A 25,425-nucleotide genomic window follows, 5' to 3' on the forward strand; every position below is an offset into this window, starting at 1 on the left:
AAATGACAGCACTGTACAAAGTTAATAAACCCAGAGGTAAGGCAAATATTGCAAAAAGTCCTATTTTTTAGAGACGAGCAGAACTTGCCACCAATCACTCTGGACAATTTTAGACCCAGCCTCTACACTCTTGACTCGCCAGAGCACCACAAACCCCAATGGAAAAGGTTATAGAAACTAGTGGACACAGTCCAGTCCATCACAGGCAAAGCCCTCCTCCACATTTAGCACCTTTACAAGGAGCACTGCACAAGAAAGCGGCATTCAGCAGCAAGGACCCTCATCATTTAGGCCATGCTCTTGCTATTACCATCAGGCAAGAGGTACTTGAGGCATAGGTCCCACACCACTGGGCTGAGGAACACTTATTTCCATTCAACCATCAGGCTCCTGAACCATTGTGGATAACTTAACTCACCTCAACACTGAACTGATTCCACAATTCACTTTCAAGGACTCTACAACTCATGTTCTTTGCACATTGGTTATTTTTATGCGTAGTTTTCATAAATTCTATTGCATTTCTTTGTTTTCCTGCAAATGCCTGTAGGAAAATGTACCTCAGGGTTGTACATGGTGACAGACTTGTACTTTGATCATAAATTTACTTTGACTTGATGAAGAACTGCATCATCAATGGAGGTTTCTTCCTTCCTTCTCACCTCTGCAGCTCTGTGTTGAATTTACGGCCCGGTTGGCTCAGCTACCCCATGTTGTGGTAGATTTTATTTGACATCACTCTTCTAAAAACATTTTGTGCCACTTACTTCTCCAAACTCTGCAGTCTATATTCCATTCTACGCCAAATTCCAGTTGTTCTTCACTTTTGTTCCCAGTTGCGCAATTCAAATCAGTCCGTCACCTCAGCTTTCTCTACTTCCATAATTCCTTCCAGACCCTCTGGCAATTGGCAATTTCAAATGGGAATTGGAGTATGTTTATTATTGTCACATGTCCCGAGATGCAGTGAGAAGCTTGTCTTGCATACTGCCCACGCAGTGTGTTGAGGTACAATAGCAACAGTACAATCCACATTTATCAGCATTTTCTTGTTTAGACACAAGCATGTCCAGCATAGCAGGGGAACTGAGGGTTGTGGGGAAAAGGCATGTACGTGGAGCTGCGTCTATTTTCTTATCGAATGGCAGAGCAGGCTTGATGGGCCAGATGGCCCACTCTTATTTCCCATGTTCTTACGACAACCCAGATACACAGTCAGAGAGAGACAGCTCAAACTGACTTGGTGGCACTGGTCACTTCCTCAACCAGATAGAACTCCCCTTGAGGCCCATTTCACCTAAATTACGTTACAAGTGACAAACTGACACCTGGATGCAGGATAAATCTCACTGATTTCAGCAGAGTTTGCAGGGGGAGAAAGCAATGGGAAAGACAGAGCAAATGAAAATCAAAGCCTTTAGAAGTGGAGAATTTAAGCACAGAGCAGCACCTGTGGAAGGGAAAACAACATCAACATTTCAGGTTGAGAACTATTCAGTCGAACTTGCCTGGAAGGAAATGTTTTAAATATTCTATTTTGTTCAATAAATTTGATTCAGACTTGATGAAATATCTTGGCCCGGAACATTGATAGTTTACTTCCCTCCAAACATGCTGTTTGACCTGCAGAGTTCTGGTGGCATTTTAAGGGTGTTGCTCAAGCACCTGCAGAACCGCCTGCGTTTAATGTTTTAAATTATTTTCATGCACTTACAGCTAATATTATTTTAAAATATTTTCTTGCTTTTTTAAAACGGAGGTTTTAAATGTTTCTGAATAACAGGGACATTAAGAAATATTTACTGTTTACAAGTCTTTGAAAGTCAGAAAAGCTGTTTAAGCTTCCTAGGGGTGTACCATCAGAGATTCTGCCATAGCTGAGGACAATCCAGTAAATTCCTGGTACCTTGAGCCTTTGTATGTTGGGTGAATATTGCACAGACCTGTTATTGATAATAGATACCAATGTTCCCACTAAGGTGTGGGTCTGCCCTCCTCTTTAGCTACTAGCGCACAAAGGACTTTCAACTGCACACAAAAGGTTGTCACCCTCTACCTCATTGGCACGTTAACTATATTTCACAATCATACACAATCACGTTTCCTTTTCTGGTTTCTGATGCAGACGGTGTTGACAACGTGGAGTTGCGATGATTTGTCTGCACATTTTAGAAGTGGCTTACTTATACAGTTTTTATTGAAGGAATTATTGCTGGATTCCAAAGAAGCAGATGGCGTGAAGTGCAAAAGAACTGCTAATTTATGTAAAGCGGAATGGCTTAATGAAATAGTGACACCGAAAGCTCATGAGGTCAGGAATGTGAAGCTATGAGAAATATTTATCTACAATACAAAACCTGGTGTTACCTGTCTGTTTTGTTGCAATTCAAAAGTTGCTGGAGAATTTGTAAGTGGAGCGATATTTGGAAACTTTACTTTTTAAAGTGTCATTTAGTAAGCAAATCACATATGGACGGTGTGCAAAAGCTCTGGTGAGAAAATCCTTCATTACCCGCTACAGGCCTGCTTCGTATGTTTTGTGAGAGTGTAGATTAGTGGTCACCAACCTTTTTCAGCCCAAGATCCCCTACCTCAGCCTTAGTGAAAGGCGAGATCGACCCCAGATCGATTAGTTACATGCATGCACACCAGAGCAGAAAAGACTGGAAGAAAAACCCCGCAACCCGGAAGTAGAAATAATGTATAAACACCAGGGGTACCCATCCTTTTCTGTACCAGGGACCGGTTTAATATTGACAATATTCTTGCAGACCGGCCGACGGGGTGCAAGGGGGGTGTTATACATGACGGGAATACAGTGATACTCAAAGCAGGTTCCTTGTGTTCAGTCTACTCCACAATTTAGTTTTCGTGGCTCTCGGCACTTGGCTTCTGTCCCGCTTGCTCACGTTTTTTCTGCTGAGAAAAACTCAACGGGTTTGTCTTAAAGTGCAGGGTGCGTGGACTCAGGGTACTGAAGCAGTTTTGAGGGCTTCGTTGCCTCATTGGACAGCCTCCGGGCCCGAACTCCAGCCTCCCGCCCACCCGCCACCAGACGCCTTGGCTAGGTCATGGTCATGGGTCGGGTAAGAGGACAAGGTCAGGGCCGGAGGTTCCCCTGCCAGGGCCGCGGCAGTCGCAGTCCAGAGAGAATGGCTGACCAAGCGAGGGAGGAGTGTGGCAGGATGCCCGCCCCCCTTATCGGCTGACAAAAGTTTGTTTCAGTAGATCACAGCGAGGTAGCTGCTCTGCTACTTACGAAAGCCTGAGCCCGAATTAGGTCATTCACGAATATTTTAGCACCGGATTCCCCACGAATATTTGGTGTGTTAAACAGGTTTAGAGGCAGTGCTCCAGGCCAGTAGCAACGGCACTTCCCACCGGCCGTCCAAGGCCAACCAGTGATCCCTGGCGCGAGGGTGTCACTGCGTTTAGGCGACTGATGACCTCACATGAGTTCAAGTTCAACAGTGGGCTGACAGGGAAGGAGGAAAGGTGCAGCTGACTCATATCGTTTCCTCCTGGCACGGTGGTTGGGGACCACTGAAGTTCACAGTGTAGAGTGTGGAGGGGAGCTACACGCATGCGCACTGGGCAGAAAGAATGGAACTAAAACCCCGCAACCCGGAAACAATCTCTCTCAACAGTATTTGTGTATTTCTTTTTCTTTTTTTCGGGATCTACTGGGAAAGTCTCGAAGATCGACTAGACGATTGCGATCGATGGGTTGGCGACCACTAGTGCAGATGAACAAGAGCAAAAATGATCAAACCCAGAGGAAATCAAAGTTCTATTGACAGTGCTTTGCTAGCTGTTAAAAATGAATATCTCTAGATATAAAATTCAGAGCGCACATATTGTTGTCACCGGGCAGCACAAGATAAATTGCACAGCAGAAGATTTTTGCACACACTGATCATTACAAATTAGAGGGAACATTGGGAGTGCCAACAATATCAAGGCCATTAAGCTAAAGGTTTGTTGCTCAAGGTGCTACATCTTTTCCCAACTCAACTTCAACGGATTTCTCAGATTTGATTTTTACCTTAAATCCTTGTCAGAAGGGATTAGTTGCTTTTATTTACAACATGATTATGAAGATACAACCAGAGATGTCTGATAGAATTAAACAACAATGGGAAAAAGAACTTCGATATAATATACCAACAGATAAATGGGAAAAAATTTTACAAATGGTTAATTCTTCTTCTATATGTGCTAAACATGCTTTAATACAATTTAAAATTGTACATAGAGCTTATATGTCTAAAGATAAACTTGCTCGATTTTATTCTCATATTAACCCTCAATGTGATAGATGTCATTCAGAAGTGGCTTCACTGACCCATATGTTTTGGTCATGTCCTACTTTACATAACTATTGGAAGGACATATTCGTTACCATTTCCTCAATTTGGAACATCGATTTACAACCTAACTTTATTACTGCAATCTTTGGTATACCAAATGAGGATGGTAATCGGTTTTCTCCTTCAATCAGACGAATGATTGCTTTTAATGGCCAGAAGGTCTATATTACAAAATTGGAAAGAAGTAAACCCTCCTACCACGTCTCAGTGGCTTTTTCAAACTATTTCTTATCTGAGTTTGGAAAAAATTAGGAGCACTATTTTTGACTCATCAATTAAATTTGAAGAAACTTGGGGACCGTTCATCCGACATTTTCATATGAATTAATTTGGCCTTTCCCAGACCTTCTCTTTGTTTATTCTTGTTCTGGTGTGGAGTTCCGGAGTTCTTTGACACTATCATATACTTATAAACTGTTATTATTGCCCATGTTAGTTTTAGTTTAGTGTTTGTTTCATATATATATTTTCTTTCACACATTTCTAATTTTTTTTTCTTTTTCTTTTGATGATTAGTTTTGTTTTTTTTCATATATAATTATATAGACTTGATTGATTAATGTACTTTTTTGTTGTTGATGTTTAATAGGATATCATTATCCTATTATTAATGTAATCTTAAGTCTATTGTATTCATAACCTATTCATTATTATGTTATGTTTTTTTTATATTTATATGAAACTCAATAAAAAGATTGAAAAAGAAAGAAAGGTGCTACATAACACAAACCGTTATTTTGATTGACACAAGCCTCACACCATCCTACTGACACAGTGGAAACAAAATTACAAAACAGTAATAAAACGCAACTACCATTCCAGAGCAGCTGACTCTGATGGGCTGCTCAGAGGGAGAGAACACAAGTTTTCAGGAGTGCCAAAGATCAGTTGCAAATAAGACCATATGACATGGGAGCAGAATTAGGCCATTTGGCTCATTGAGTCTGCTCTACCTTTCCATCTTGGCCCTCTGAATCTCATTTTCCTGCCCTCTCCCCATAACCTTTGACACCCTTACAAACCAAGAACCTATGAACCTCACTTTAAATATACCCAATGACCTGACCTCCACAGCCGTCTGTGGCAATGAATTCCACAGATTCAGCACCCTCTAGCCCATCTCTATGTCCCTCTATTCTGAGCCAGTGCCCTTTGGTTTTTGACTCTCCCACTGTAGGAAACATCCTCTCTACGTCCACTCTGTCTAGGCCTTTCAATATACAATAAAAATGAGGAAGTCCTGTACATGATTAGCAACAAGTAAGCTGTCCTGCTCGGAATACATTCAGCTATTTAATAAAGACTGCACTGTTATGCCAGGCACAGCATCAATAGCATCATTTCAAGTCTATTAACCTGGATTAAAAAGAGATGTGTTACACTTCATATACAAAGCACTATACTATGTTGTTCCCCCATTAGAAACCTGGAACAGAATGCTGGCAACATGGAAGGAGTCTATTTGGCCCATTGAGTCTGTACTGGCTCCATGCAAGACCATTTTAGCTCATTCCAGTTCCTTGCCTTTTCATATCTCTACTACTTTTTTCCTTTACAGATACTCTGACCTTCACTTGAAGGCCACCCACTAGCTTGGGAAAGCAGCCAGCATAATCAAGAACACCTTCCACCTTGGTCTCTTCTCCCATTGGGCAGAAGATACACAAGCTTGAAAACATGTACAAGCAAACTCAAGTACAGCTTCTAGCCAGTTACGTCTCTTAAAAAGGCCTCTTGTACAATAAAGATGAACTTGATCTTGCCACAGCCCTTGCACTTAATTTGTCCACCTGCACTGCATTTTCTCAGTAACTGCAACACTATATTCTGAATTCTGCTCGTTTTTCCTTCTGTAATCCCTTAACTTACTTTTGTATGGAACAAACTGTCTGAATGGCACACAAAGTTTTCCACTGTAGCTCGGAAAATGTGACCATAATAAACCAGTCACCAAGAATCCTGTCCTGCACGGATACAGGATTAATGCCAGAAAGAAGATGAGCTTGGGCCATTCAATATAAATGTGAGAAAGGCTTTCAGGGAGTTCTGATTTTAATTATCCAGCTCACTCTTGAACGTCACAATACTGTCTCACTCTAACCTCCACACCCCAGCCCTAGGAGTATTGTCCAAATTGCCATGAGACCATAAAACGTAGGAGAAGAACCATGCCATTTGACCCATCAAGTCTGCCCTGTCACTTGATCATGGCTTATTTATTATCCCTTGCATTCTCCTAACTTTCCCCATAGTCCTTGACGCCTTTACTACTCAAGAACCTATCAACTTGGCCTCCACAGCCATCTGTGACAATGAATTCCACAGATTCACAAGCCCCTGGCTAAAAAAATTCCTCCTCATCTCTGTACCGAAGGGACAACCTTCTATTCTGAGGATGTCCCTTCTGGACCTAGACTTTCCCACTATTGAAAACATCCTTTCTACATCCACTCTATCTAGGCCTTTCAATATTCAGCAGGTTTCAATATGATCCCCCTCTCATTTTTTTTGAACTCCAGAGAGAACAGTCTCAGAGCCATCAAATGTTCCTCATACCTTAACCCTTTACTTCCTGGGGTAATTTCTGCAAGCCTCTTAACTCTCCAGTACCAGCACATCCTTTCTTATATATGGGGCACAATGCCAGCACATCTCCTTTATGTCTGAGCCATCAAAGCACTGATTCAATCCTTCTCCAAATTAGTTCTGAACTTACCAATGTATCACAAAGGTGGCTACCAGCTGGATGAGACAGGTGCTACCGTAAAGCTGCTATTACAAGTTTAAAAAAAGTAAATGGCACTCAAAAGTGTTAGCAAACCTCACTGATTTATCAGCAGGAAGGTGTGGCATTTTTGAAGTTTCCAATGCATGGGTAGGCCCAAGGCACATAACAGCTTCATAGTGTATTGTAGACAATGGGCGGGCTCACTATAGGAAAACAACCCATTGAAGATGCTCAACCCACAGTAGGAGCAGGAGAAGGCCATCCGGCATGTCAAGCCTACTCCACCATTCTGGCATGGACTCAACTCCATCTACCTGCCTTTCCCCATAACCCTACATTCCCCTGCTAAGCAAAAATATATTCAACTATGTCTTAAATATATTTAATGAGATAGCCTCGTCTGCTTCCCTGGGCAAAGACTTCCACAGATTCACTACCATTTGGGAAAAGCAGTTTTTTCTCATGTCCATCCTAAGTCTACTCCCCATATGTAGACACACAGCCCATATTAATGTATCTAAGGGTCAAGGACAGCTTCTACCTCAACTATTGCATGGTTACTGAACATGAGAAACTGGACTCTTAAACCCCCAAAATCTTCTTTGTTATGAACTTTATTGTCTATTTATTGAGATGCATCCAAGAAAAGGCCCTTTAAACCACACTGCCCAGCAACCCCCGATTTAACACTAGCCTAGTCACGGGACAACTTACAACAACCAATTAATCTACCAACCAGCATGTTTTTGGACCAGGAGAGGAAATTGCAGCACCTGGAGAAAACCCTCATGGTCTCAGAGAGAACACACAAACTCCTTACAGGCAGGGGAGGGAATTAAACCCAGGTTACTAGTACTGTAAAGTATGTGCTAACCACTACACTACTGATCTTGCACCTCATTGTCTACTTGCACTGCACTTTCTCTATAGCTGTTGCACTTTATTATACATTTTGTTGTCTTACCTTGGACTGCCTCGATGCACTGGGTATTGATCTGATCTGTATGAACAATATGCAAGACAAGCCTTTCACTGTATCTTGGTACATGTGACAATAATTATCTAATTCCAATACTGAATGTATGTATGGCAGTTATATTTTCCAAATTCACTTGAAGAATAGTAGTGAAGAGTCAGAATCCAGCAATGTATCCTTGTCCAAACAGACTAAGGGCATATATTGAATACTTATGAACTAATTCACATTGTATCTGGAACCTGCGAGATTTCAGAACTGCAATGAGTAATTAAAAATCAGAAGCAGTTAACATGGATTGGAAAAGAGATGGCCATGCAAAATTAGCCCAATTTAATCTATTCTCAGAAGAGATCATATAACTGTGTCGAGACCACATTTTCAGAAGGTCACACTTGGGGCTGCTTAATAAGAGCCCATGGCACTACAGGAAAGATATTAGCACAAATAGAGCATTGGCTGACTGGCAGGGGGCAAAGTGTGGGAATAAAGGGAGTCTTTTCTGGTTGGCTACCAGTGGTGTGCCACAGGGATTGGTACTGGGACAGCTTCTTTACATGTTCTATGTCAATGATTTCAGTGACAGAATTGAAGGCTTTGTGGCCAAGTTTGTGGACAATATGAAGCCAGGTGGAAGGGCAGGTAAAGCTGAGGAAACAGAGTCTGCAGAATAACTTAGATGGATTGGGAGAACGGGCAAAGAGGTGACAGATGGAATATAGTGTTGGAAAGTGTATGATCATGCGGCTTTTTGGAAATCCAGAGTAACATATACAAAATGCAGCATCTTTGGAGAGGAACAAAGAGTCGACACTTCAGGCTGAGATCCTTCCTCAGAAAGAGGAAAAGGATTATTGCTGCATGGTAGACCACGTAGCTAAACCACCATGCCACTGTTCTCCATAATAATGCATAACATGAAAGCATGGAATAAGAATAAAGTCAGACCAAAGGGAGCATGGCTAAAGAATGAAAACCAGATGCTGGTTAAATCAGAAGCAGAACACAATAAATCAGAACTAATCAATGCTTCTCGTTCATTGTGTTCCTCAAGGACTTTGGAGTGGAAGAGGATATGAGGCGACTTGATAGAGATGTATAAGATGATAAGAGACATGGACAGAATGGACAGCCAGTGCTTTTTCCCCCAAGGCGACAATGTTCCCCCAAGGTGACAAGATAAGGTGAGAAGGGGTAGGTTCAAAGGAGAAGAGAGGAGTAAGTTTGTTTTTTAAAAAAAAGAGTGGTGGGTGCCTGGAATGCACTGCTTGGAATGGTGGTAGAGACAAATACATTAGAGACTTTTAAGAAACGCCTCAATAGGCACCTGAATGTGAAAATGGAAGGATATGAATAAGCAGAAGAGAGTGATTCAGTTGGCCACATGATTAGTAATTTAATTGGATCAGCACAATATAGTGGGCCAAAGGGCCTGTTCTTTTGCTGCTCTATGTTCTCTGAATGTCAGGAGGAGTTTTCTTCCAGCCCCCTCCCCCCATGCGCCTAACCTTTCCCTGTGACTCAGATCCTCAGTCACAGTAACATCCTTGCCCATTTTGGCTGCTCCAGATGAGAGCATCTGCTTTCTCGTGTGTCATCACAGGGAAGCAATGAGGTTGACATAATCCCACCACGTTGACTGCAAACTCAGAGAAAGACCCATAACTCACGCGGAGGGGTAATGGTTTTTTTAAATGCCTGCATAAATTAGCATTAAGTGTATGTAAAGTATTTCCGGGTTGGTGGTAGAGGCAGATACATTAAAGACGTTTAAGAGACTCTTGGACAGGCACATGGATGAAAGAAAAATGGAGGATTATGTAGGAGGGAAGGGTTAGGTTGATCTTGGAGTATGTTAAAAGGTCGGCATAATGTGGGCTGAATGTCCTGCACTGTTCTACATTTTATTTTGGGCAATCCAGGTTAGGACCTCTCTTCTCCACACACCTGCAGATGGGTGAGGCTGAAGGCAGAGTTAGATGTTAATTTAGAGGCCTTGACAACTGAAGTGCAGGAGACCAGGGTGGCAAATCACTCCACAAATGTCAGTTCTACACAGTGAAAGAGCAGAGGAAATGTATTTTTGTCAGTACTGTCACTGTCTATTAAGCTGACAAGTCAACGAACAGAAAACATAGAAAACCCATGACGCCCAGTTGCACAAAGGTCTCCAGGAGCAGCCGGCATCCTGCCTCAGGACTGGCGGCTTGAAAGGTTATGCTAAGGAGCAGCTGGCTGCTACTGTATTCCTAAGGTCAGAGAACACATCAATCAATGTTTCAGCACTAAACCGCTGACAATGACGACGTCAATTCCCTCAGCTCCAGTCTTCCTCGCTCGTGAATACAGTAAAGATATTTAAGTCTGCGCCTGTATGAAACAGCCTTGAGTTGGTTTAGACTGCAAAAACATGTGTGTAGCAAAGAGAAATAAGTGGCAAGGAGAGGTAATGGATACAAGGAGGAAAGATTCCCTCCTCTAAGCCAAGCCACTGGTTGGGCTTTCTGAAACTTATTACCCCTCTGTTCCTTCATCTCCCGCTCCCCTTGAGGTATGGGGACCTCTGAGGTTGCAAACAACGTAGTGGGAGTACGTCCTCTTCGTTCCATTCCTGTGGGGCTCTAGAGATGGCAGACGCTCTAATGTAGAGCAAAAAAACCAAACAGGGATGTTGCCAGGACTTGAGGAGCTGAGTTATAGGGAGAGGCTGAACAGGTGAGGACTTCATTCCCTAGAGCATAGGAAAACGGGGGGAGATTTGATTGAGCAACACAAAAATATGAGGGGTGCAGACAGGGTCAATGCAAGTAGGCTTTTACCCCGCAGGATGGGCGAGACCAGAGCTAGAGGTCATACGTTAAAGGTGGAATATTTAAGGGGAACCTGGGGGAAACTTCCTCACTCAGAGGGTGATGAGAGTGTAAAACGAGCTGCCAGTGGAAGAGGTAGATGCAGGTTCGACAGCAGCATCTGTGATTAGTTTGGTTAAGTAAATGGATGGGAGGGACTCAAGTCCTCAAGACGAGGCAGTAGTGCAGTGGTTAGTGCAACGCCTTAAGATCAGGGTTCAATACACTCTGCTGTCTGTAAGGAGTTTGGATGTCCTACCTGTGACCTCGTGAGTTTCCTCCAGGTGCTCCAGTTTCTCCCACATACAGGTTACAGCTAGTGACCTGCGGGCCGCCTAGCACTGATTTGATTTCACGTAAATGATGCATTTTACCGTTTGTTTCAATGTACAGGTGACATATAAAACTAATCTTCATTCTTTTTGTGTGCTGCTCTATGGATCTCAAACTTAGTGACTGAACACCCCAGTCCTCTGTGATAGAAATAAAATTCCAAACCTCCGAGTAAAGAAATTCACAGCCCTCTGAATAAAGAAAAACCCCCTCAACTTGGTCCCAAGTGCCCATTTCTTATCCTAACACTACGTCCCTGAATTTATGGCTGTTCCTGGGGTCCAACTTCCACTGGGATTGTCTCAGCTGACAGGATCATAGCACACAACAGCCCAGAAACAGGCCATTCAGCCCATCTAGTCTATGCCAAATGCGCAAAGATAGCAGGTCTGAAACAAAGGAACACACACACACAAACAAATGCTGGAGGAACTCAGCAGGTGAGGCAGCATCTATGGAAAAAACTGAATAGCTAAAGTTTCAGGCCAAAACCCTCCGTCAGAAAGGAAGGGGGAAATGCCAGAATTAAAAGCTGGGAAGAGGGGCAGGAGGCTAGCTGGAAGGCTTGAGGTGAGGCCAGGTTGGTAAAGGGACGGAGAGGAAGAAATGTGATAGGTGAGGGGTGTGGACCACAGGAGAAAGGAAAGGAGGAGGGGACCTAGTGGGAGGGGGTAAGGCATGTCAGAACAGGTAAGAGGTCAGATTGGGGAATAGAGGAAGCGGGGGGGGGGGGGGAGAGAGAAATTAATACTCATGCCATTGGATTGAAGGCTACCCAGATGGAATACAAGGTGTTGCTCCTTTACCTTCAGGGTGGCTTCATCTGTCCATGAGGGGCAGCCATGGACCAATATCTAAAGCAAGCCTATTGGAGTGAAGAGGAGATGTAAGAGAACACAGACACTAGAACCCAAAGTCAAAAAAACAAAAACTCTGGAGGGATCCAGCAGGTCAGGCAGCATCTATATGGGGGCGGGGGGAAAGAGTAGTAGACAGACGTTTCGGGCCAAGACCCTTCATCTGGACTGAACAACAGGGAGGTGTGGCTAGAATAAAGAGGCGAGGAGCAAGAGTTAGTAAGTGCTAGGTAAATGTAGATAAGAACGAGTGACAGGCAAACGGAGTTGGCATAATCCTCGACCTGTGTTGGTTGTTGACACAAAATCGACACAGTTCACTGTATGCCTCAATGTTTCATAAAGCTAATCTCATCTTAAAAAAAAGAGTCAAGGTAGTGACAGAGGCTGGGAGGTGATAGGTGGAGGTGACTAAGGGCCAGAGATGATGGATGACAGGAAAGTAAGGTGGACCTTGGAAAGAAGGAAAGAAATGGGAGAGGGTTGCAGAAGGGAACAGTGGGGGTGGAGGTGATGTGCAAATGGAGTAAGTTGAGGAGGGGGAAGAAACACAATAACTGGGACTTAGAGATGGTAGTGTTTGGAGGGGTTGTAGGAGGAACTGGGTGGACCAGAATTATAGAGGGAAAAGCAGAGGGAGATTTTTTTAAATATAAACATAGTGAGTGGTGGGTGCATGGAACACTCCGCTGAGGTGATAGAGGCAGATACGTTAGGGACATTTAAGAAACTCTTAGTAGGGCATATGAATTTTTTAAAAAGGGAGGGCTATGTGGGAGGCTAGATTGATCTAGGAGTAGGTTAAAAGGTCGACACAACATCATGGGCTGGGGCTAGTACTGTATTCTATGTTCTCTGAAACTGGAGAATTCAAAGGTCTTAAAAAGTGCTGTCAGACGAACCGTTACTTTACATAACCCTTCGATTATTAAGTCAATGGAGAGATGTTTGTGCAATTTATTTCCAACAGTCATAGTTTCTCAATCCAACTGTCATGCATTTAGACTCGCATTTTGAAAACGACTGTCCCAAAGTCATAATTAATGAAACACCTTATGAAATAATCACTATCATAAAACAGAAACTGGCAGTCAATTTGTACACGGCAAATTCACCAAAACTACCCTTCAACCATCAGGCTCCTGAACCATCGTGGACATCTTCACTCACCTCAATACTGAACACACATATGGACTCTTTCAAGGACTCTTCAAATCATGTTCTCAGTGTAATAATTTATTTATTCTTATTTGTTTCTTTTATTTGTATTTGCACAGTTTGTCTTCTTTTACCCCTTTTGGTTGTTTATCAGTCTTTCTGTGTGTAGTTTTTCATTGATTCTGTTGTATTTTGTTCTACTGTGAAAGCCTGCAAGAAATTGAATCTCAGGGTAGCATATGGTGACATATGTACTTTGACAACAAATTTACTTTGAGCTTTGATGTATTTGAATCTAGACAGCCTTTCATAATCACTTTAATGAAGGAATACAAGGAAAACAAGGAGTTTCTTTGCTCCTACGATTTTTTTTACCTCCACTTAAAAGTGTGGATAGACTGCCCAATATTTAACAAACATTAACAAGGAATGTTACAAAAAAAATTGCAATACTGTCAACTTTTAGACTTGTAATCAAATTACTAATTGATTGGATTGTGCTTGGCCAGTGAAGTGTGCTGTTGTTATGTTGCTATTCAGCATCATCTGCTCTGCCTACATTGATCTTGAACCCTTTTAAGATTCCTTTGGACCTCTGCCCCTGCTGGAATACTTTTGGAAAAAAAAAGGCTTTGGCGAAAAACTATGGGCAAATTGTTTCTATTGCAAGAAGAAAATCTTATAAGAGCTTTGAGTTGTTTCTAATCTTTAAGATACATTTAGCTGCAATTTAAGGACTGGTATTGCGATCTCTGCCTCTTATCAGGTTACTGAATGTCAACATTGTTTTAATTTCCATAATTTTTGTCTCTGTTGAAGTCAGTCAAGACAAACGTTTTTTTTTTGGAAATAAAGGGGCTGGTTCGATTCTGACCAAAAAATGTAAAACTGAATATCAAGTTGTGTTTTTCTTTACACCTCTCAAGTTTCCCGTCAGTGAGGTCTGCAGAAGATTGCCTCAATCCAGACCTAAGTATTAAAGATTAGTCTTATTAGTCACATGTACATCGAAACTTACAGTGAAATGCGTCATTATTTTAAAAACTAATAATTTTTAAAAAGCATCGTTTTGTATCAATAACCAACACAGTCTGAGGATTGTGCTGGGGAACAGCCCACAAGTGGCCCCACACTTCCAAAGCCAACATCATATATCCACAACTTACTAACCCTGCCCTGTGTGCCTTTGGAAACTGGAGCACCTGGAGGAAATCCACATGGTCACAGGGAGAACATATAAACTCCTTACAGACTACAGTGGGGATTGCACCCCAAACGGTGACCGCTAGCGCTGTAAAGCATTGCACTGACCGATAGGACACTGAGCCGCCTAGTGCTTTTAAGATGGGTATCATAATCCCTGTTGAATGCTGCTATCATTACTATTTGCCAGCTGTTGAACTGATAATGAAGCAGATTACTTTACACTAATGCTGATACAGACTTTCAATCCATGGTTTTATGGTAATTACAAAAATTGTGTTTAATAAGTTTCAACCACAGATTTGGATTCCAAAGTGCATCTGTTGTGAGTAATTCAATTTGTAATTTTTTCTTCTGAGGATCATAGAGTCATAGCGCAATATGGCACACAAAAGGGCTCTTCAGCCTATCTAGTCCATGCCAAACTCTTACTCTGCTTAGTGACATTGACCTGCATCCGAACTACAGCTCTCCATACCCTTCCCATCCATGTACCTATCCAAATTTCTCTTAAATATTGAAATCAAACTCTCATCCATCACTTCCACTGGCAGCTCGTTCCACACTCTCAGCACCCTCTGGCTGAAGTTGTTCCCCCTCACCTTCCCTCTAAATATTCAACCTTTGACCTCTAGTTCTAGTCCCAGGAACCCTATCACCCAAAGACACGACCTCTTCTCATTGCTACCATCAAGATGGTGGTACAGAAGCCCCAATGTTTTAAGAACAACTGTTTACATTTTTTGGTTCTTAACAACTGTTAAGAACAACTGTAAGAACAACATTTTATATTTATATACTTATTGCAATTTATAGCTTTTAAAAATCATGTATTGCAGTGTACTGCTGCCACAAAACAACGAGTTTCATGACACATGCCAATGACACAAAATCTGATTCTGATAGTCCCATCCAACCTCAGTGGAAAATCTCTACATTTACTCAATCTATACTCTTCGTAATTTTGTATACTATCAAATCTCCCCTCATTCTCCCATGATCCTTGAGGAAGAGTTCTCAATTCCACGACGTCTATGCTAACTGAATGCCTTCTGCCTTCATCACATGATCATATCGCTCCACTCCCTGTATATTCACAAGTCGATCACATGTGTCTATCAGGGCATCCTGGGAGCATAACTGTTAGCACAATACTAGATCAGGGTTTGATTCCCACTGCTGTCTATGAGTTTCTACCTTCTCCCCATGACTGTTTCCTCAAACATTCCAAAGATGTACGGTTAGGTTTAGTGAGTTGTGGCCATGCTGTGTTTGCCCTGGAACTGCAGTGACACTTGTGGGCTGTCCAGCACAAAATTCACTGATTTTTATATGAACCGAAACATCAAATTTCACTGGATGATAAACAATAGAAAATCTGCAGATGCTGAAATCCAAGTTTTGAATGGCTTGTGACAAATAAAACTAATTTTTCTTTCTTTATAATCTAACAGTATCGTAAAATGCTACTGTTGTATCGGCTTTCACCATTACCCATGACTGCCCATTCCAGGCACCTCCTGGTCTCTTTGTAAATAAAACTTGCTACACACATCTCCTCTGAACATGCCTTTCACCTTAATGCCCTACAGCCAAGCATCAGAGAAAGGGGGCAGATTTGATAGAGGTACATATAGGAAATTATGAGGGGTGTAGATAGGGTAAATGAAAATAGGCAAATAGGCTGACGACTGAGGTTGGGTGAGACTAGAAGGCACAGGTGAAAATAGAACTATTTATGGGGAAGGGCAGAGTGAACTTCTGCATTTGGAGAGTGGTGAGGGTACAGGACAAGCTGCCAGTGAAAGTGGTGGATGTGGGTTTGACTGCAACATTGAAGAGAAGTTTGGATAAGTACATACAGTAAGTACAGGAGCCTCAGTAGCACAGCAGTTAGCATGACACTATTACAACTCCGGCCATGCCAGAGTTCAATTCCTTCATCCTCTGTAGGCAGTATTCGTATGTCCTCCCTGTGGAACTCTCAAGGTTTTCTCCAGATGCTCTGATGTCTTCCCACAGTCCAAAGACGTACTGGGTGTTGTAAATTATCATTGGTCATTATAAATTGTCCTGCGATTTGGTTAGGGTTAATAGGGCTTGTTGGGGGTTACTGGCTGGCACAGCTCAAAGGGACAGAAGGGCCTACTCTGTGTTAGATCATTTAATTAATAAATAAAAAACCTGGATGGGATGGGCCAAAGGGCCAGAATGGCTCAAAGGGCCAAAGGGCCAGCAGGGCTCGAAGAGAAAGGCCAAAAGACCTACTCTGTGCTATATCATTTAATAATTAAATAAAAACTCCTGGGTGGGAAGGATTCCAGGGGCAGGTCCATGGGACTAGTCAGAAAAACAGTTCAGATAACTCCACCACAGACAGTTCCAAACCTGGCTGTGAAAGGGGCAGGGTTGGGCATGGGGCTAGCAACCCCATCATGTAAAAACCCTAGAGCTACAGAAATGCCAACAGAAGCTCCAAAGACCTCATCCCTGGGAGAGGAAGGACCTTCCAAGATGGGCTACGCCTGGGGACAACTTGAAAGACTGGCCCAGGACAGAGCCCCAGTAGGGGTGATGGTTTTAGGAAGAAAACAGACTAAATAGGCTGAAGGTCCTGTTTCTGTGCTGTGGTACTCTATGTCTCCATCACACAACAATGTGAAAGTAAGAGTCTCTTTCAGAGCAGCCCAACTCAGGTTACTACAGCGTGAAGTGCAGTCACCATGATAGTGGAAAGAATGCAGCAGGCAATTCGTGGGCCCCACAAAGAGAAGGGTGTAAATGACCCGAGAATCTGCTCCAGCAACACTGATGAATGGAACACAGCAGATCTGTCTTTCTGTGTAAAGCAAAACACTGTACCCACTCTGGTGATGGCAGCTTGCAATTCAGCCCTGTAAGTACACTAACAGGAACCTACATCAACTTCCTGCCCGGCTTGACACAATACCAGCGGACGTGATAGTAATTTTTCAGGAAATAATAAATTCTGTAAGAAACCACCAAAGTTTGTGGTCATCTCCCTTTACTAGTTGGACTGCAGCACTGGCACAGTTTGCAACATTTCTGATCAGGACCCCTCATCTGGAGTACACTCTAATACTACGCCATGAAGTCAGTGCCAAATGAACATTTCCCTTGGACCAGAAGTCTGCAGCTGAAACCTGTTTGGAGTGCGACTTGAACCCACAATACAGAACACAGAAACAGGCCGTTTGGCCTGCGATGCCTTTGCTGAGCTCAATGCCAAAATATCATAAATCTCTCCTCTATGTATATAAGGCACATTGCTCCAAATTCATATTTCTATCTAAATTTATTTTGTAAAACGCTTTGAGATATAGTGTGGAATAAGACCCGTTGGCCCTTCGAGCTGCACCATCCAGCAATCCCCCAGTTTAATCCTAGCCTAACTGCGGGACAATTTAGAATGATCAATTAACTGGCCAGCCAGTACACAAGACCATAAGGAGCAGCATTAGGCCATTTGGTCCATCAACTCTGCTCTGCCATTCAATCATGGCTGATCCTTTCTTCCCATCCTCAACCCCATTTCACTGGCCTTCTCCCTGTAATGTTTGATGCCATGTCCAATCAAGAATCTATCAATCTCTGCCTTAAATAAACCCAACAACCTCACCTCCACAGCTGCCTGTGGTAAGAAATTCCACAAATTCACCACCCTCTGGCTAAAGAAATTTCTCCGCATCTGTTTTAAATGGATGCCCCTCTATCCTGAGGCTGTGTCTCTTGTCCTAGACTCCTCCACCATGGGAAACATACTTTCCACATGTACTCTGTCTTGGCCTTTCAACATCAAAAAGTTTCAATGAGATACCCCCCCCCCCCCCACAATCCCTCTAAATTCCTGTGAGTACAGACCCAGAACCATCAAACTTTCCTTGATAAGCCTGTCATTCCTGGAATCATTCTTGTGAAATGCCTCTAAACCCTCTCCAATGTCAGCATATCTTTTCTTAGTTGAGGAGACCAGATCTGTTCACAATACTCAAGGTGAGGCTTCGCCAGAGCCTTATAAAGTCTCAGTATCATGTCCCTGCTCTTGTATTCTAGACCTCTTGAAATGAATGCTCAGATTGCATTTTCCTTCCCCACCACCGACTCTACCTACATATTAACCATTAGGGTGTTCTGCACAAGGACTCCCAAGTCCCTTTGCACCTCAGATTTTTGTCACCATTTAGAAGATAGTCTGCACATTTTATTTCTTCTACCAAAGTGCATAACCATGCATTTTCCAACATTGTATTTCATTTGCCACTTTCCTGCCCATTCACCTAATCTGTCCAAGTCCTTCTGCAGCCTATCTGTTTCCTCAATACGATCTGCCCTTCCACCAATCTTCGTATCATTTGCAAACCTGGCAGCAAAGCCATCTATTCCATCATCTAAATAATTGATATACAGCATAAGAAGCGGTCCCAACACCGGCCCCTGTAGAACACCAACCAGACGGGGATCCTTTTATTTCCACTCACTGCCTCCTACCAATCAGTCAATGCTCTAAGCACGTTAGTAACTTTCCTGTACCACCAAGGGCTCTTAACTTGGTAAGCAGCCTCATGTGTGGCACCTTGTCAAAAGCTTTGGATGGTGGGAGGAAACTGGAACACTCAGAGGAAACCCACACAGTCACAGGGAGAATGCACAAACTCCTTAGAGGCAGCAGTGGGAATTGAACCTGGGTCACCGGTACTGTAAAGTGTTGTGCTAACTACTACACTACCATGCCAAGCCTCTTAAAACAGCAGTATTTTGTCTGCTTCCACCACTACGCCCGGCAGCCTGTTCCAGGCACCTAGCACTCCCTGTGTGAAAACTTACTCCACACATCAAGAGGGCATGTGCTACAATGAAAGGTTGGACAAACTTGGGCTGTTTTCTCTGGAGCGGCTGAGGGGTGATCGAACAGAGTTTCATAACATTATGAGAGGTATTGATAGAGTAGACAGACAGTATCTCTTTCACAGGGTTGAAATGCCTAATAGCAGAGGGCATGCATTTAAGGTGAGAGGGGGTAAGTTCAAAGGAGACGTTAGGGGTAAGTGGTGGGTATGTGGAATGCACTGCCTGGGGTGGTGGTAGAGGCAGATAAATTAGGGACAAGAGGCATTTAGATAGACACATGAATGTGATATGGACTGTGCACGCAGAAGAAATTAGCTTAGTTGACCATTTGTTTACTAATTAATTGGTTTGACGCAACACTGTGGGCTGAAGAGCCTGTTGTTCTATCTCCTTTAAAATCTCCCCCTTTCAACTTAAATTTATGCCCTTTAGTATTTCACCTTCTGCCCTGTGAAAAAGATTCTGACCGTCTACCCTGTTCATGGGAGAAAACTCAGAAAACAAAAGTGCAAAGGTGGGATTTGCAGGATAGAAATGTGAAGTACTAATCAGGCAGGATTCCCTGAAGGTTAATCTGCAGGTTGAGTCCCGGGTAAGGAAGGTAAATGCAATGTTGGTATTCAGTTCAAGAGGACTAAAACATAAAAGCAAGAATGTAATGTTGAGGTTTTATAAGTAATTCTTCAGGCCACACATGAAGAATTTTGAGCAGTTTCGGACCCCTTATCTTAAGGATGTGCTGACATTGGAGAGGATCCAGAGGAGATTCAGGAAAATAACCCCAGAAATGAAAGGAATAATTCCAGTATGAGAAGCATTTGATGGCTTTAGACCTGTACTTGCTGAAGTTTAGAAGAATGAGGGAGGAGGCATCTCATTGACATCGAGATAGAGTAGATGCGGAGAAGTTTCCTTTGGGGGGGGTGTGGGAGTCCAATATCAGAGGGCACAGCCTCAGACTTGAGGAACATCTATTTAGAATAGAGATGAGGAGGAATTTCTTTAGCCAGAGGGTGGTGAATCTGTGGAATTCGTTGCCACAAACACCGTGGAGGAAAAGTCATCGGGTATACATATTTAAAGTGGTGGTTGATAGGTTCTTGATTAGTAAGGGTGTCAAAGGTTACAGAGTGAAGGCAGGGAACTGGGGTTGAGGGGCATAATAAATCAGTCATGATGGAATGGCGGGGCAGGCTCGATGGGCCCATTGGCCCAAGTCTGGTCCTATGTCTTGTGCCTCCTCACTTTATAAACCTCCAATAGGTCAGGTAAAACTAAGCGGTCTTCTGACACAGAATAAAGAACAGAATCTTGAGTTCTGAACTCTGCCTGTTAAACAAAAACATTCTTACAAAATAAACCTGGAAGCCACTGTTCTTACTCTCCCTCTTACCCACTGGAAGGGGAAGTCACATGTCACAGAGAACACACTGATGGCAAAACCTCTCCAAATGCTTGCTTAAGTCAGAACCTAAACATCTCAAATAACATTGCTAGGTCTATTATTTCAAACACAGCTACTAAAAAGACAGCAAATTCTCTATAGATTATGTTTCTTTTTGGGCACCGTAACACAGTCTACATTCTGGTCAGCAATGCCGAAATCAGATCGCTTTAACTCTGAACCAAGCACATACAAACTTTATTAAAACAACTGCATAGAATCCAGCCAGGGAAAACATGTTGTGGTAATTTCAGGAAATAAGAGATTAACTCAAATTGCTAAACTCCATCCATGTAAATTTGTTACAATCCAAACATTTTCCATGGTAAAACTCCCCACAACCTCTGGATCATGTGCTTAATCTCAGTATCCAGAATAGGGCAGTCTGGGGCTCCGAGTTTTAATGCCCCCCCTGGTATTTTACCAACTTCTGGGACTTTCATAATTTGCCAGTGGTTCAGTCCCACCCGAGCGTGCCTGGCACGCGAATCACAGAGTACAGACCTGGGTTGGATTGTAGAGTTCTTGCAGAGAGCTCCTTGATCCTTTCCTGCAGCAGACGTCCATCCCAAATGGTGTCCGGCGCATCACTGCAGAGTAAGAGACGAGACTAAAGTTAGTACAAGAGGTCTATCAGTAACTGGCCTCTCGCAACACACTTCCACCTCCCCCCCGACCCAAGTCCGAAGGTGGTGATTGTAAGGCCCAATCAAGAGAGCACCAGCATAAGCACTTGGACGACTCTCCAGATCACTATCCAGCGCTGCTCCTTTCCAAATCTTAGATACCGCCAGAAGGCACAAACTGTCTCAACACCATTAATTTGAAGATGGGAAAGGATTTCTTCCTGTCCTTTCAGATCCTATCATCTTGAGCCCCTTCTCATTTTTACCTATCACCTTCCAGCTTCTGGTGCCACTCTCACTCTTCCCTCGCCTATCACAGACTACCCACCTGCCCCTCACCTGGATCCACCTATCACATGCCAACTCTTGCACCACTCCTCCCTCCATCTCTTTATACTGGCCATCTCCCTTCTACTTTTCAGTCCAGATGAAGGGTCTCAACTCAAAACATTGATTATCCATTTCTCCCATAAATGCTTCCTAACCCACTGAGTTCCTCCAGCATCTCTTGTTGTCAAGAGAGGATTTATGCCCGATTTCATAAAGATGTTAACCGGGACTGGAGGGCTCGAGTTATAAAAAGGAGGCCAGAAAGGCTGGGATTATTTTCCCTGAAGCACAAGACAGACAGAGGAGTCGGGCTGTCTGAAGACAGAAGGCTTGGGTTTATGGTGACAGAGGAAAGGGAGCAGGTTTTTCCATGTAGAGGATGGTGGATATATTGAACAAGCTGCCAGAGGAAGCTCTAGAGGTCGGGCATACTCTCGAATCCAAGCAGTATCTGGTGAACCTCTTCTGCACACCTTCCAAAGCCTTTCTGTAATGGGGCGACCACAATTACTCACTATTTAACTGCGAGTTTGTACATTATTACAGCCTTACTGACTTGAGGTGTAAATTATAAATAAGATCATTAACTTTTAATAGTGATTCGGTATAAATGCAAAACAAGTGTTTGAAAAAGGGGAGCGAGTCTTCATATGGGATTTAGACAACACATTGGGCATTGGTGCTTTACACTAACATCTAATGCCAGAAAAGCCTATACCTTTCATTCATCCTTTAGAATCCTTGTCAAGATGGTGGTGAACCATGCTCTAGATACTGTTATTCAGTAGGCAGCCACGATACTTTGACTCATTGTTAATAAATGACAAGAATAGTATTTTCAGGTCTAAGAGCACTATGAAGCTTTAGGTTGTCATAGTTGGGGGAGGTACTGGGAATAGGCTCCCAATGGCATACATCTCAAATAGTTTCTGACAACCAAGTCCAGCTCCTAGCATTCCTGTGTGGCTTAGCTACTAAGCCTGGTGGAACCATTTCTACTGACCAGAGAAAAGACAAAGGTGGGTTACTGGTGCCTTAAAACCAGCTGCTTCAGGCAGATGGGGCTTGTCAGCTGTGGTTGGCAGCTCATCTATAACCACGGATCTAGGAGAACAAAAATTCTTATCTCAAACCTCCATTGCCTTGTGGTTATACTCCCTCGTGGGGAAGGCTTTGGAAGTAAAACCAGAGGAAAAATCCGGAGCTGGAGTCCCTAAGGCAGTCCTAAGCTGAGTTCAACATTGACTGGCAACTCCTGCGAAACTGCTGGTGCCAAACTGATCGGTCTCTGCTGTTCCTAAGGATCCATCAGCTGCTGAGAAGGGAACCTGCTGCGTGGGCAACAGCTTGCTCTCCATATTGTACTGTCCTGGCTTGCACAGCTTGTAGACAACTAGGACACAATATCCACAGTCAGCCCTGACCAACGGAGGGCCTCAGAGCACTACAGCATAGAAACAAACCTTCAGCCCATCTAAAGTGACATAAACAAAATGCTGGAGGAACTCAGCAGGTCTGGTAGCATCTATGGCAAAGAGAAAACAGTCGATGTTTTGGACCAAAACCCTTCCATCAGGACCCATGCAGGAAACAATGACTGTTTATTCATTTCCATAGATGCTGCCTGTCCTGCTGAGTTTCACCGGCATTTTGTTTGTCTTGATCTGGATTTCCAGCATCTGCAGAATCTCTTGTTTTTTTAAATTAATAATTGAAACTCTACTGTTGAAACTGCTTCCAGAAATCCCCTGACACAATTTATTTAAAGTCTTCATTCTGAGATAGATACAACAGAAATCCCTGTCTGAAAGTAACTGTTCATAATTAAACATTGATTGAGACGCAAGCTGAAGCATTTGCCAAAATATCATAATCCTTATAATCCCGTAACTGCTTATTTTAAAGGCTCCCATTTGTCATAATGAAATGCTTAATGTCCCCTACCATTCTAAAATCAAGTCAAGTCTATTGTCATTTACCTATATACATGTCTATAATGTATATAACCACATAATGTATATAGAAACGAGACAATGTTTCTCTGAACCAGTGCGAATGCACAGTAGTACACATAACACACAATAACTTATGAAGGCAAGGATAAAATCTACAGATGAATCATAAATAAACTAAAGTGCATTAATATTAAATATTGTATGGTACAGAACAGATTAACCAGTAACAATTCAAATACGATGCGACAGGGAGTTCAGAAGCCTAATTGCCCGGGGAAGAAATTATTCCTCATTCTAACTGTTCTTATTTTTTATTCATCGCCCTGATGGTAGACAGTCAAAGAGGATGCTGGCTGAATGCAGGGCTCTCACAATACTAAGAGCCCTGCATGCCCAGTACTCCTGATAAATGTCCCCAGTGGATAGTTAGGAAGTCCTGATGTTCCTCTCAGCTGTTCTCACAGTCCTTTGTACGGACTTCTGGTCCAATACTTGACTGCTCCCATACCAGATGGGGATGCAACTTGTCAGAATGCTCTCAATGGTGCTGTTCCACACATAACCTAAAGACTATGGGCATTGAACCACATGGACAGATAGCTGACTATCTACAAGACATCATCCTCCAGATCGGTAGTCTCCAACCTAATGCCATAAACATCGATTTCTCTAACTTCCTGTAATCACTCCCCTCTGTTCCTCAACCCCCCCCCCACTCCCACATACTCCTGTGGCCCTCATGACCTGCCCATCACTTCACTCCAGATGCCACTCCTTTCCCTTTATTCCATAGTTCACCGTCCTCTCCTACCAGATTCCTTCTTCTTCAGCCCTGCCTTCTACCCAGTTTCACATAATCACCCCCTACCCCTCTCTCCTAGTCTCACCGATCACCTGCTACTTGTACTCAGCCTCTCCCCCCACCTTCTCCTGGTTTCTGCCTCCTTCCTTTTCAGTCCTGATTAAGCGCACAGGCCTAAGAGAAATCAACTGTTTATTTCCCTTCATAGATGCTGCATAACCTGCTGAGTTCCTCCAGCATTTTTGACATGTTTCTCAAGTTTACACTGTGTACCATTATGTGGAATTTGATGGGAGAGAAACAGTTTTACCTGATTGAGAGATGGTAACACCTGCTTTCATAAAATATGCACGAAGGTCTTACCATGGTGCCATTGGGCAGAGGACAGTTGGAGACCGAGTCAGTGAAGAGGAAGATAGAGCAACATATTTCCAATTCAAGGTGGCTTGTTAACATCTACAGAACTTGGAAGGAGAGTGCTCGTAGCAGCCTTGTCTTTGTAGATGACAGTAGAGAGCAAGGTAAAAGTTAAATTTATCAAAGTATGTATATGTTACCATATACTACCTTGAGACTGGCTCTCCACAGACCCCTGGAACATCTGGACAGCAAAGATGCAGACATCAGGACACTCTTTATCAATTACAGATCAGCATTTAACATCATCATCCCCTCAAAACTAATCAATAAACTCCAAAACCTGGTCCTCAATACCCTATTGTGCAATTGGATCCTGGATTTCATCACTTCTAGACCCCAGTCAGTTCAGATTGGCAAAAGCATCTTGCCCACAATCTCCACCAGCACAGGATCACCAGAAGGATGTGTACTTGGCCCCCTGCTCTACTTGCTTTACACCTATGTGTGGCTAAGTGCAGCTCCACCACAACATATAAGTTTGTTGTGGGCATGAATCAGCATGCAG

At 43.0% G+C, this 25,425-nt stretch overlaps 1 protein-coding gene across 2 annotated transcripts in view; it reads right to left on the reverse strand.

The window, feature by feature from the left end:
• chst11 (carbohydrate (chondroitin 4) sulfotransferase 11) overlaps positions 1 to 25,425 on the reverse strand; it is a 220,875-nt gene that overhangs the window by 118,740 nt on the left and 76,710 nt on the right. For both annotated transcript variants that reach the window (XM_059977593.1, XM_059977592.1), the window contains exon 2: positions 21,292 to 21,377. In XM_059977593.1, the coding sequence (XP_059833576.1) occupies positions 21,292 to 21,377 (86 nt within the window). The remainder of the gene's footprint in view (positions 1 to 21,291; positions 21,378 to 25,425) is intronic.

This window comes from Hypanus sabinus, chromosome 8, assembly GCF_030144855.1.
Source record: "Hypanus sabinus isolate sHypSab1 chromosome 8, sHypSab1.hap1, whole genome shotgun sequence".
Taxonomy (NCBI): domain Eukaryota; kingdom Metazoa; phylum Chordata; class Chondrichthyes; order Myliobatiformes; family Dasyatidae; genus Hypanus; species Hypanus sabinus.